Source organism: Pelodiscus sinensis, chromosome 11 (assembly GCF_052426305.1).
Source record: "Pelodiscus sinensis isolate ZL-2025 chromosome 11, ASM5242630v1, whole genome shotgun sequence".
Classification (NCBI taxonomy): Eukaryota; Metazoa; Chordata; order Testudines; family Trionychidae; genus Pelodiscus; species Pelodiscus sinensis.
In genome coordinates this window covers 43,779,173-43,793,307 of record NC_143062.1, presented here as the reverse complement: position 1 = coordinate 43,793,307, position 14,135 = coordinate 43,779,173, and the positions used below count along the sequence as shown (strand labels likewise).

General features: G+C 43.2%; 1 protein-coding gene across 5 annotated transcripts in view; it reads right to left on the bottom strand.

Annotated features, from left to right (window-relative positions):
- Window positions 1-14,135, bottom strand: part of EOGT (EGF domain specific O-linked N-acetylglucosamine transferase) — a 67,017-nt gene that overhangs the window by 34,851 nt on the left and 18,031 nt on the right. For 4 of the 5 annotated variants that reach the window (XR_012906444.2, XM_075938561.2, XM_075938563.2 and 1 more), the window contains exons 10-15: window positions 10,891-10,983; window positions 9,645-9,716; window positions 9,382-9,468; window positions 7,411-7,479; window positions 3,477-3,538; window positions 994-1,113 (exon numbers count right to left, since the gene is read on the bottom strand). Coding sequence is in view for 4 of the 5 variants with exons in the window: in XM_075938561.2 (XP_075794676.2) it covers window positions 994-1,113; window positions 3,477-3,538; window positions 7,411-7,479; window positions 9,382-9,468; window positions 9,645-9,716; window positions 10,891-10,983 (503 nt within the window). In the remaining variant the exon portion in view is untranslated. The remainder of the gene's footprint in view (window positions 1-993; window positions 1,114-3,476; window positions 3,539-7,410; window positions 7,480-9,381; window positions 9,469-9,644; window positions 9,717-10,890; window positions 10,984-14,135) is intronic. The other variant, XM_089781257.1, reaches the window with a different exon arrangement.

Genomic DNA, 14,135 nt, shown 5'->3' with positions numbered 1-14,135 from the left:
AAATGCTCTTAATATTATGCAGTATAGTTGCCCTTAGTTTTTAAAAAGCCAGCGTACAACATAACATTACTTTGCAGCACAAATACATATTTAAGTGGAACTACCAGAGAAATGTAGGGAAGACAGAATGCAAATATCTGAGCTGGAAGTTAGCCAGGATGCGTGCACAGAACCTCCTTACTCCTGTAGCAATAGTCATGGAATCTTTAAGAGTTAGAACTTTCATTTCCCATCTCATCTGACTGATTCACCGGGTCACCACAATCCCCATATAGTACTGCTGCTACAGTGACTCAGGCTACGGCTACACGGCTGCTTTTTTGCGGAAGAGGATATGCAAATAGCGCTCGCATTTGCATATCTTCTTCCGATTCTTTTTGCAGAAGAGGTTTTGCCGATTAAAAGCCCCATGCAGATGGGGCCATTTGTCAGAAAAAAGCCACTCTCTTGCAAGATCTGTTATTCCTCAAAAGTCAAGGTGTACAGGATCTTGCGAAAGAGGGTTTTTTTTCCCCCAACAAATGGCCCCATCTACACGGGGATTTTTATTGGCAAACCTCTTCCGCAAAAAGAATTGGAAGATATACAAATGCGAGTGTAATTTACATATCCTCTTCTGCAAAAAAACGGCAGCGTAGCCGTAGCCTCAGAGAAGAATTCAACTTACACCCCTCCTTTCTTTGGCATTTTCCCATCCAATGACTGAGTAGGCTCCTCCCTGCTTAGTCATGAGCTCCGTTGAAATCACAGACTTAGGTGGTGAGACTGTCATATAACAGATCTTCCTGCAAAAAGATAACTACCCTCAGCCAGTGAGTAGGCCTAAAATGTTTCGGTTCCAAGGGTGAAAGTTATGAGCAACTGAAGTAGGACTTTATAATGGAAGCACACAAGTAACCATATGGCTGTTGCTTTAAATACTAAAATATGGACAAGGGCATGCATATGAAAAAATATTTCAAGTTATAGAGTTAAAGAAAAACACAGACTTACAGTTCAAACACAACAGCCCAGTCTGGCAGAAAGAGTAAATGGGTAAGCCCAGCTCCATGCATTCCAATGAATATATCAGAGTTATGAGTGATTTTCAATTGTTCTGAAAATTCAAGTTCCCTGCAGACAACAGAATAGGTGTGGGTCACACATGCTCATCCATTTTAGCATAAATTAGATCTATGTAGCTAATGCAAAAATAACTTAAGGATAACACTGAAAAGAAGAATACTTCAAGCACTGATATATGTTAAACAATCTTTTAAATCAGGGGTAGCCAACCCATTACAGGCAAAGAGCCAAAAAAGTTGTGCATATAGCGCAAAGAGCCGGGGGGGGGGGAAGTTGTCAAGGCGGAAAAAAAAAAAAAGGACACTGCCCCTTTAAAAAACCTCAGGTTGGTTTTTCAGCCACATCAGGCTCCCGTCGGCTCGTGCCATTTTGCTTGACCCACACCGGATAGCTCCCAGTGAGCTTAGGGGGAGGCTTCGCAAGCTGCACTTTAAGGGGGGGGGGGTGAAGAGCTGCATTGGCTCATAAGCCATGGGTTGGCCATGGCTGTTTTATAAGATAACTACTCAGTCCAGAACCAATTCAGCATGAAACTACAAAGACTGAAGGCTTCAGAACTTCTGTTGCAGATTTACCACTTTTTCAGATAGGCAATGGTATTTAATTGTGTTCCAATAATGATTCTTTGATCATTTGTTTGTTACATTCAGACACTCACTGTATTAGTCAGAATTTCTTAAAACCAAGGGTGGTACAGCAGACAAATCAAATAAAAATATTTAAAAAACGGACACTGAAGTGCACAGCTCCATCCTGAGGGTGCCGATATTGAGCTTCAACTCATCCTTAGGTCTAGCATGCAAAGGACTAGACCGGGAGTCAAGAGATGGGTCTTGGTCTGCCACTGATCTACTGTGTTACCTTGGGCAAGTCCCTTCACCCCAGTGTCTCTTTTGTCTATTTAGATTGTCTGTCCCTGCCCCAGAAACAGACAACGTGTGTATGCAGTGCTAAGCAAACAGGGCTGCAATCTCTAGGCACCAGTGACCCACGCCTGAACTGGGCGAGACTGTGAAGAGCTTCAAAAAGATCTCACCAAACTAAGTGATTGGGCAACAAAATAGCAAATTAAATTTAATGGTGATAAATGTAAAGTAATGCACATTGGAAAACATAATCCCAACTATACATACCATATGACGGGGACTAATTTGGCTACGACTACTCTAGAGAGAGATCTTGGAGTCATTGTGGATAGTTATCTGAAAACATCCACTCAGCATGCAGCGGCAGTCAAAAAAGCAAACAATGTTAGGAGTCATTAAAAAAGGGAGAGAGAATAAAAAGAGAATATCTTATTGCCTCTGTATAAAACCATGGTATGCCCACATCTTGAATACTGCATACATATGTGGTCGCTTCATCTCAAAAAAGATATATTGGCATTGGAAAAGGTTCAGAAAAGGGCAACAAAAATTTAGGGGTCTGGAACGAGTCCCATATGAAGAGAAATTTAAAAGACTTGGATTTTTCATTTTAGAAAAGAGGAGACTATGGGTGGGGGATATGATAGTGGTCTATAAAATCATGACTGGTGTGGAAAAGGGAATAAGGAAAAGTTATTTACTTATTCCCACAATATAAGAATTAGGGGTCACCAGATGAAATTAATTGGGCAGCAGGTTTAAAACAAACAAAAGGAAGTTTTTCTTTACTCAGCACACAGTCAACCTGTGGAACTGCTTGCCAGAGGATATGGTAAAGGCAAGGACTATTACAGGGTTCAAAAAGGAGCTAGATAGATTCGTTGAGGTTAGATCCATCAATGGCTATTAGCCCGAATGGGTAGGAATGGTGTCCCTAACCTCTGTTTGTCTGGAAATGGGTGACAGAAGAAGGATCACATGAGGATTACCTGTTGTATTCCTTCCCTCTGGGGCATCTGGTATTGGCCACTGTCGGCATACAGGACACTAGGCTAGATGAACGGTTGGTCTGACTCAGTATGGCCGTTCTTATGATAACAGAAATTACAAAATAACCTACTGGAGGGAACTGGAGGCAATGGCCCTTTAGCCTCATGCCTCACACCTCACAGATCTCCTGAGACGCGCTGCTAACAGTGATCACCAACAAACCCAGAAGCGGGTGGGTGTGTAATGATTTTGAGAGATTTCAAAATGTATTATTCTCAACAGTGGTGGGTTCGTTCTGGGTCCTGTCAATCCTTGACCGACCTTTTTTAATAGCACACCATGAAAGCAAGCGGAGAGAACTTAACTAGTTCACACTGTCATTCCTCCATAACATGATTACACTTTATAATTGATGGTTCTTGCATTTTCTAAAAGCAGCTCAACGTACGTAGGAATCTTTCAGTAGGTAGGGGCAAGGCATTAGTTACTGCATTATAATCAAGCACAGCCAATAACACACACACTATTTTGATAATTTTCTACCAACATACGTACTTGTACTTGTAATCTACTACTCTGACCTCAAACGTCGATACTGTTTTCAAAGCATTCACCAGCTAGGAAGGAAAGAGGAAAATTTAACATACTTGTTTTATTTCCTTTCCCTAGCTGCTGTCTACTTTCCCCACACACCCACAAGGAATTATATTGGAGATGGCAACACATACTCCCACTGCTGTGTTAAAGGAGTTTCCCCCCCCCCCCAAATCTCATCACTCCAGATACCAGCACAGAGATTCCCTCATATTTTCCCATTTACAATTAGGTATTTTACTTCTTGAAGAGATTAAATGGACTATCTAATCCCTGACACTGCAGAAGAGCGGATTCAATTATCTCTGACACAAGCCCTTCAGAGCTGATATGGTAACAATGAAGACAGAGTGTGTTTTGTCATCATTGTCTTGAATGGGGCAGCACTGGACTCTTACAGACAGATTTTCAAAGGCATTTGGTACCTAAAAGGTGCAGATGGGCACCTGTTAGGATTTCCAGAAGTCCCAAGGGAGGATAGATGCCTAACTCAATGGGAAATTAAATTAATCCAATGGAAATCTGACTCCTGACTTAATTACGAGTTTTGGAAAATACCACCAACACCTCTCTTCATGCTCAGGCACCTAAGCATCCCTGAAAATCTAGCTGTTAGGCCTTGTCTACACTAAAAGGAAGATCACCAATGCCACGATCGATCTTCCGAAGTTTGATTTAGCCAATCTCGTTCAGACTTGCTAAATCGAACTCAGTACTCCTATTGGTGTCCAGTACTCCTGCTTTTGTGAGGAGTAAGGGAAGCTGACAGGAGCGTTTGCTCCACTGGCCTCCTGCTGTGGGGGTGCCGTCAAGATCCGCTTAAGGGTAAGGTGACTCCAGCTACATATTCTACATAGCTGGAGTTTTGTACCTTAAACCAACTTGCCAGGTCTAGTGTGCACAGAGATTCCCTCATATTTTCTCAGGGTCAGATACTGGGCTCAGTCTTGCCCATATAAACCCATATAAATCCTCAATTTCTTTTTTGCGTAATCCAGTTTTATACTGGAGTGACTAATTACTAACAATATAATTATTTCCAGTTTGTGCTAGGAAGTAAGATGAGAATTTGGCCTCGGTATTTAATATGGGGCTTAAGGCCCCAATTCAGGAAACAGTTAAGACTCATTGAACTCAACAGACTGTCTCACATGCTTAAAGCTAGGCACTTGCTTTTGTACTTTGATGAATCAGGGCTTTAGATACCTAATGCCATGCACTGCAATTAAAGTCTGCCCTGCCAGCCAACAGTAACAGCAGGTCTTGTTAGTACAAGCCTGAAACCAAAGGTGCCTTCTAAAGATGACCTGCCACAGTGCCTAGAAATCACTCAATCTCTACAGGAAAAGTCACAAAGGATTTCTGTACGTAGAACCAAGTACAGCTTGCACACGTCTTACAGGAAATGTGAACTGTAAGGTCAACAGGTCACACGACATTTTACAAGCGATTTACCAGATGTACTTTGCCATTGGTTAGAACAGGCGCACTTCTGGGCTTTTAGGAACATTATTATTACTGGCTTTGAAGAAAACAGGCTCATGGAAGAAAGAGAGGGATTAAGAGTGTTTTTCTCCTATAATAGCAGAGTCAGGAAAAGATGCTCACCTCGCTTTTCGTGGGGCATGGCCATCATAAGAAAGCCTGTTACAAAACGGCAGCATAGTCTGGTGGATAGGGCCTGGAACTAGCACTCTGAAGATCTGGGTTCTATTCCTGGCTCTGTCACTGATGTACTTGCATCTTAACATTTCTACAGCCTTGTTTACGCTTACCAGGAGATTGGCGCTGCAAGGATGTATTCCCCGGGAGTTTATTTAGTGGGTCTAGTAAAGACTGTCTGAATCAACCTCTGATTGTGCTCTCATTAACTCCGGTACTCCACCAGCTTGAGACGCATAAGGGGAGTCAACAGGAGAGTTCTTTCCATTGATGCAATGGTAACTCAGTTTAAGTTGTGTCAACTCCAGCCACACTATTCACATAGCTGGAGTTGTGTACCTTAGTTTGACATTGCCCCCAAGTATAGACCTGGCCTATGTCTCAGTTTCACCAGCTGTAAAACGGGAATAATAATGCTTAATCCACATTTGATAAAGCACTTTAGGAACAATAAGTGCAATATATATACACTAGATGTTGTCATTTGTTATTACAGGCAGTCCCCGGGTTACATGGATCCGACTTACATCGGATCCCTACTTACAAACGGGGTGAGGCAACCCCGCACTAGCTGCTTCCCCACAGCAGACCAGGGAGACGCGAAGCTAGCACCCCCCCCCCCAGCAGACTAGGGAGACGCGGAGCGGCTTTTCTCAGCAGACACGTCAGCTTGAGAATAAAGGACTGAGGGAAGTGAGGTGTGGGAGAATAAAACTGAGCTCTGGAGAAATGTTTGGCTAGAGTTTCCCCTACAATATGTACCAGTTCCGACTTACATACAAATTCAACTTAAGAACAAACCTACAGTCCCTATCTTGTACGTAACCCAGGACTTCCTGTATAGGAATATGTCATTACAAACATTCTTATGTGATTTGAAAATGAGACGCAGGGTTCAAGTGATCAGAGATGATCACCTCTACAGTTTAGTCTTTTCACATAACATTTCATTAGTCTTCTGGTTTTCAGCATTGGTCTACCAAAAAAAATCTAAGTGGGGTCCATAGAGATGAAAATTTTAAAGAATAACATTTAGCCAAAGAAAATTAATATTTCAAAATCACACAATTACAAGCAGAGTGGACAGGAAAGCTTTAGACATGACACGTCTTGTTTTAGTAAGGCTTTGACACAGTCCCACACAACATTTTCCAAGCAAACGAGGAAAATGAAATCTAGATACATTTGTTCTAGGGATGGTGCACACTGCTTGAAAGACCATTTACAAAGATTACTTATCAATGGTTTGCTGTCCAGGGGTCAGTTCTGGGTCTGGTATTAGTCAGTATTTTTGTAATGAGTTGGCTAATCAAGTGCAGAGTAGGTGCATAAAATTTGCAGAGGACTCCACGATGAGAGGGGTTGCAAGCACTTTGGAGGACAGGATTAGAATTCAAAATGACACTGACAAACTGGAGAGTTGGTCAGAATTCAACAAGATGAAATACAGAAAAGTATGTCATTCAGGAAGGAAAAATCAAATGCACAACTACCAAATGGGGAATAACGGGCTAGATGGCAGCACTTCTGAGAAAGGTCTGGGCATCATCGAAAATCACAAATTGAACTGGTCAGCAATATGATGAGGTTGTAGAAAAGGCTGATATTCAGAAGCGTTGTACAATCTTCCAATAGGCTAAGAGCTGTTACAAAGGGGACTATGATCAGTTGTTCTGCATGCCCACTAAAGGGAGGACAAGAACCAATGAGCTTAAACTGCAGCAAAGGAGAATGAGGTTAGACAGGAGGAAAACATGTCTAACAAAGATAGTGAAGCTCTGGAACAGGCTTCTATGGGAGTTTGTACAATTCGCATCGTGGGAGGGATTTCAGAACTGCTGGACTATGATCGGTCAGAGACGACTGAAGTTTACTTGGCTTTGCCTATGAGCAGGGGGCTGAACTTGATGATGCCTGAGCCTTATATTTCTGTGATTGTGGGCATTCTTTAAAAAAAAAACAAAAAAAACACCCGCACGCGTGCGCGCGCACACACACACACACACACGGCATTTCTGATCTCCTTCCCTCTACCTAGCCACAAAGGGCTACAAGTCTCTCAGCCAGCAATGCAGAAATGGATACTAGCTAGTCCCTCTCTCAGATTCATGTAAGGTTACCACTGACCCCGTTCAAGGTATACCAACAGATAATGTACACGTTTTATCAGAAAAACCTAATGCATCCTGCACAACACACACAATTTTTTCTTAAGGAAGTAGAATAACCCAACCTCATTCTGGTTCAATATTTTCCTGTAGTCAGTACTGCGTGCAAGGATTGTGACACGAATTTTTCCATCCTAAAAAGACAGAAAAAACCGCAATGACATATACCCATCCGCAGGGCCTGACTGACCAAAAAATAGTCAGTAAAACTGCCATGAAATGTTGAAAGGAAACCTATCTCCGCCAGGCCTGCAGAGAAGTTAAGTGTTATAGACACAGGAGTAGCCTTCATGCCCCAATGTGAATCGCTTGTCCTCACATACAGCACTAGAGCTGTGCAGTTACACTAATGCAGCTGCGGAACCGTAGTGCTTTAGTGAAAACGCTTCTACACCAATGGGAGAGCCTCTCCCATCAGCATAGTTAATCCACCTCCTTTGCAGGCGGTCGCTACGTTGGTAGGAGACAAGCTACATAGTTAGGTAGGTTAGGATGTTATAACTACAAAGGTTAAGACAGGGCTGGGCAAGGTGCGGCCCAGGGGCCAGATCTGGCCCTCACCACACTTCAATCCAGCTGGCAGACTGCATCTGTCTGCTTTCTATTTATATATTGCTGCCCATGCCACTACGTTTCCAGGCAATGGCTCAGGCAGCAGGATCCTATGTAAATGGCTCACAGCTCCCCAGTCACAGTGCTACCCCGGCAGGGCTGGAGCCGGGAGCCCTTTAAATTGTCACAGCAACACTGGGCGGCTGCCAGGCTGGGAGTCACGAGCCCTTTGCTGTGTCTTTACTTCAAAGCTTCCGGCCCCAGACAATTCTGGGGGAAGGCTAGTCCAGGCTCCTCCCGCTCTGGGGTTGGAGCCGGTCCATGACCACGTACCAATATTAATCAACTGGCCCTCCCTGTGAAAATTATTGGGTTAGGATGTTATAACTACGTTACTCAGGAGGGTGGGCTTTTCACACCCTCGATGGACAATGTTTTATCGATGTGGGCATAGCTCTGGCCACAGTGACATAAAGCCCTCCAAAATGAGCAATATTTGAGTTTTCCAAAACATTGCCTATATTTTGCAAATTTGTGACTTGAACAACAATGAAATGGTTTTAACACGTATATATGTATTAGAGTCCAGAGGAATCACTGTCTTGCCCATTATAGGGGTATCTGAAAGCAGGAAAAAGTCAGATTTGTGCATCAGAACTGAGGGAAAAAGCTATTTTTTCTGGATAGCAGTCCCCCACCCCTCACCTTTTAAAAATCAGCTGGACCCTCAGGGGTAAATTTTCCAAGTGGAGCCCAGAGATTTAGCTACATGAATCCCATTAGTGCTAGTGGGAGATGCGCAGCTAAATGCTTGTGCACTGCTTTCAAAGTGGATCCCTTAGTGATAACTTGTAGGCTACTCTCTGGCAAACACTTCAGAGAAATCAAAACTGCTGTATCCATCAATGCAGCCACGGTAATGGTCTGAAAAAACAACAGGCGTTTTAAAACTGGGGCCAGCCTGATGGCACCATGCAGGGCTTGGAGGATCAGGTTTGATTGCTCCTTTCTCTGTTCCCAAGTCATCAGGGGCTGTGTGGGCTCTGGAGAGGCAGCACCTAAGGCTTTGTAGAAAGGAAGCGCTCCTTGAATGGGTTAGCAGCGTTCTCTCAGGAGTTCAAGGGCAGCATCTGACAGCCACTCCTGAAAAAACCACATCCAGCTCTCCTAGCCCGGAAGGACATTTGTCATAACGCAGGTTCTCAGGGACGGGAGAGCTGACGTGGGGAAGCAGTGTTCTGAGGCCTCCTCCAGTGGGGAAAGGACATGGGAAGGCTGACATGTAGATATTTGCTAAAAGAACTTTACTAAACAGGCCAACAAAAGGTGCTCCCGAAAACCTCAGTGTGAGGGACTACAAACATAGCAATATCTGCCACTATTTTCAGCTTGGCACTCACAGCTACTTCTACTTACTAGGGTAAGAATTATGATCGCTTAAAGAAAAGAATGTGAGCTTCACACCAAGATTGTATCAGTCATACCTTGGGTCCTTCTTGTGTGATATTTAATCGGTGTAGCACATGCTGGGAAAACGCTCTAAATAATCCTGTACCGTGACAGCCAGAGATCTGAAATCAGAGAGGCAATTTAGACCATAATCAGGTGCTTCGCTTACAATTTATATTACAATGTATATACTTGTGATAACGCAACTAGATTTTTCCAGCCTTTGCTTGCTGAAGTTCTACGATGATATGAACACAGAGGGTCTAGTTTTCACATTGACAGGATAAAAAGCACTCACCAGTGGTGTATTGTAAAATAAGCCATATCGCATTCGAGGCAATAATGAAAACACTGCTTCCTTAAAGCATACCTGAAAGGGAAGATCATTAATGTGATGGTCACACTAATATACAGTTAAAGGGGCACATTCCAGATATTGTTTATATTAGGGACAGCCAGTGGAGGCATCAATCAAGGACTGTAATGCCATTATATTAGGCACTCTGAAAACAGGCCAAAGGGTATGTCTATAAGGCAATCGCAAGGTGGGACTGCATCTTGAGTAGACATACCTGAGCTAGCAGTCATTTAGACAGCTTGGGTCTTGGAACAACCTGGAACTCTGGACAATTACACTCACAGAGCTAGGCTGGAAGGACTGAAGCCCACACTGTTGCAGTGTTACTATTCTAGGAACTGAGTAATTAGATTAAAGCTAACTCAGTTGCTGTTCCAGAGAACTCAGTCTACGATATTGACAAGATGCAATAGGCGGAAAAAGACAACAGAGGAGTAGGGGGAATAGTCGGCAAGGTAATATTTGTTGTTTCAGGGATCTATAATCACAGGTGTTCATCTAGCTAAGCAGATGGCAGCAATCTAGTGGTAGGCAGGTTTCCAATGAGGGATTTAAGAGTGGATAAGATGAAAGCAGAGAGATTTTTGGGAACAAAAAATCAAGGGTAGACTATATCCTACAGTCCTCATCTCTTGGAGGCAGAGTTGAAGGGGGCGTGGAAAGAATATAATAGGCCATGCATATCAAACATAAAATCTGTATTAAGACACAGACGATAAACTTAGTCTAATGAAAACTATTAGATTCAGCATGAACGACAGCCCAAGAAAACCTTTAGGGCTTGTCTACATGGCAAGCCAAGGCGTGACTGTAGAGCACAACAGCTTGTCACACAATATCTCACTGTGTGAACCTTGATACAACATGTTAAAAGCTCCACTGCACTCTCTGATGTATGCCTTTTTCAAATATGTGCTGCTGAAGAAAAAAAAAAACCCCACTCTTCACACGTCTTTTCTCACAGAACCACAGAAATATGGCCTCGTCCACACAACACCGGCTGCCACTTCAGGGAAGTGTGTTAAAACACTGATCTTAATTTGTAGGGTAACCTTGCACCTAGTTATATTATGTAACCAGGGTTAGGTGATCTTATGAAATACTGGCTTTTGGACTGCCTGGAAAACTCCACCATGGCACCCATTATTACACAATCCCTGTTATAGCCTAATATGCAATTCCATACCCTTTGAGAGTCATATGTTTTCAAGTGTACGATGTGAGAGTCAGTAAACGCCTTCCAGGTCTCATTGAACAAATCGCCATAGCCATACGAGCTCTAAGAGAGAAGAGAAAACACACATACATACATACAATGAATGAAGTAACAATCTATGCATTCCATATATTAGTTCGGGTTCCTATACTGGCTCCATCATAGTAAGCCTGGAAGAAACTACAGAAGTTGGCAATTTCTAAAACTGACAATCGTGTTAGCTACCCGGCAATGAATCAACTCAATTTACAACAGGCAAACATCCTAGCCTAGACAAACCTGAAGAAGTGGAGAGACCTCCCATTCCTGACTGATATCCAGCACCCCATCTTCTCCCCAAAGACCAAAAGAACAGTGGATGTGAGGTGGTGGGGCCGAGGGGAGGATGGGTATGTAAAGTAGGGCTGCTGGGATGAACAAACCTATTTGTGAATGCATGCGCAGAGCTGGCGTTTGAAGAGTTACTGTAAGTAACTGCTTCAGATCCACCTTGACTTTGGGACAGGCTCCAGGTTTGAGAGAGACACTCTGCACATGGCTACATGCTTAAGTGACGCACGGAGTGGCTACTTGATTCAGCTAGTCGGCCTTTGATGAAAATATTTTTATTTGCTGGATGAAACAACAGGCAAATTTGTGACTAAATGTGGCACTACGTGTAACAACTTGTCACAGTACCTTGTAAGGTTATGGTAAGCCGCCGGATCACATAAAGAGGTTTGGAAGCCAGTAAGGTGACATCAGCTCTACAAACTTTGGCTGATGTGAGTTAAGGTCTCAGAAGTTAATACATCACTCCTGAACACTTGGCTGCTTGTGTCAGCGCTGCACACACTCATAAGGAAGCATTTGGACAGCATACTATTTGGTCAGGACTGCTGACAGGAGGGTGCATGAAAGGGGGAAGATGACAGATGCCCCAGGGCCCAATGATTTAAAATGGCCCAGGGCCCCCGTCTGCCGACACTGCTACCTCTCCCCTTCCTGACTGGTCTCTCCACCTCTTCAGGCTTGTCCAGACCGGAATGTTTGAGGCCAGATGGGGGGTTGGCAGTACTGCAAAGTGACCACTGCACACGGTTCTCCTGCCCTCAGGTTTCACTGGCAACAGCAGCGGCAAGAGTCCTCGGCCCTTTGAATTACTGCACGAGCCCTGGGTGGTGCTGAAGGGCTAGCTGGGGGAGCCGGCCCTACCCCTTCTGTCTACCCTACCCCTCCTTCCTGAAGCTCTGTCCCAGCCCTACCCCTTCTGTCTACCATACCCCTTCTGCCTGAAGCTCCATCCCTACTGGGAACCCCACCCACACCCTGCCCAGGACCTGGCAAAGTCTGTCTGACGGCCTGCACTGGATAGAACTTACCGAGTTAGGTTGCTGTAAGGTAGGTTGCTGTAAGGTAGGTTGCTGTAAGGTAGACCAGGTGCTCAGGGAGTTGATTTTACGGCATTGCCATAGTGGGACACGTGTGTCGACTACAGACACGGGCACAAATAGGTCAACGTACATCACTCTGTGCCAGCCTAACTCTGTAGCCCTCACACAGTTGGTCTTTTAGCTCAAGCAGTAGAGGCTCATGCTGTCAGATCTAAAGGGTCTGAGTTCAATCCTTGCAGGTCATCACATTTCTCTATCCCTGTCCTCCCCTTACCTCTGCCCACCCCAGCCACAGATATTAATAGATCGCTAACACGTATGGAACAAAGATATCAGTGCTTTCTTTTGGACTATAATTAGAGATGGCCTCAGGAAGCTGGAAGCAGATAGCTGTTTGCAGCACATACACTTTTTTGGGGGGGGATGTTGCAGATATTTTGCTCATCAGTCTTCAATGTGAAATGAAAATAATTTTTAATAAAAACAATTTTTTTTTACAAGAGACTAAAAAAAGATTGCAAGACACAGCAGGCAGCCAGTGAAATGTAACAAAATCTAAAGGATGGCATATTTCATTAGTTTGCAGCTTTGCTTTGTTCCCCCCCCCTCTTCACCCCCAATGAAGTTTTAATGAATTTCAGGTTCAATATTATTCTCCAGCAGCTTGTGTTATAGGAACTGCTCTTCCAGAACAGTAGTAAAGCACTGATCTTCAAAGCTGAAAGCTCCACGCCTATCACGGCCTACTCTCCATAAAAGGGGAATTTATAAATGTCACTTTTTAATGTGGTTGAGGGTGGGGAGTCTGCAGACAGATCCCCGGCGTATTTCCTGTTCGTTTTCTGCTTTACTTTGCCCACATCTAAGGGCATTTCTGATTAATAAGAACATTACAGCAATTCTTCAATAGCCAAAAAGTATGTGCATATGTAAGTATATTAAGAAAAAGAAAATCAATAATAAGATGGAGTCTGCCTTTTAGAAACCAGACACCTCTCAGCAAATCAAGAAGTATCTTGGTGCCATCATCTGGTGGCAGGAGGTAATAAATTCTGTCTCAACAAAAGTGACATATTCCAGTACATACAAAATGGCACTTCTTTTGTGTTATACATTTGTGAGAAGTAATAAAATGTTAAGACACGAGTAATACAAGAATAGGAAAAGTGTCTGTTTTTAAAAGGAAATCATGCTGATGCTTTGATATACCTGATCTCTTAGGAAGACCACAACTTTTTTTCCCCCTATGTCCCTACTGAAGTTATAGAAGCTCTGTGTCAGGGAAGACTGATGTTCATATTTTATAGGTATTGGCGTCCAATATATTAAAGAAGCTAGAAACAGGTTACTTTTGTCTGATTTGTCAAGGAGCATTCACGTTGAAGAGCACGAAATATACCCTCGAGACTTGGCAATTCTAGGCAGGTTAGCATTCAGATGGTGTTAGCACTCACAGAGAATGCAGAAAACAGCTCTTAAAAATAAAATCCTGCATTGATTTGAGACAATGTTCTGGAGAGGTGAAATTTCTGGACTGCAATGTTATTGCTAATTTTTCAACTAAGCGATTAAAAAAACTGATTCTACATTATTCAGTACTGGTTAATACACATTTCCCCATGCATAGCAGACACAAATTGCCATAGGTTCAATACAGCAGGGCCACTGAAATGTTTCAATTAAAAGTCACGTGATTAGGTGGGACTCATTTATTTTTTAATGTCCTAGAAGCCCATTTGAAGGTGATGAACAGAACTGACTACAAAGAGACTGTCCATGAGCTAGCCAATAAATAGCAATGTTTATGGTGTTTGCATTTAAAAAAAATATAGACTGCATATT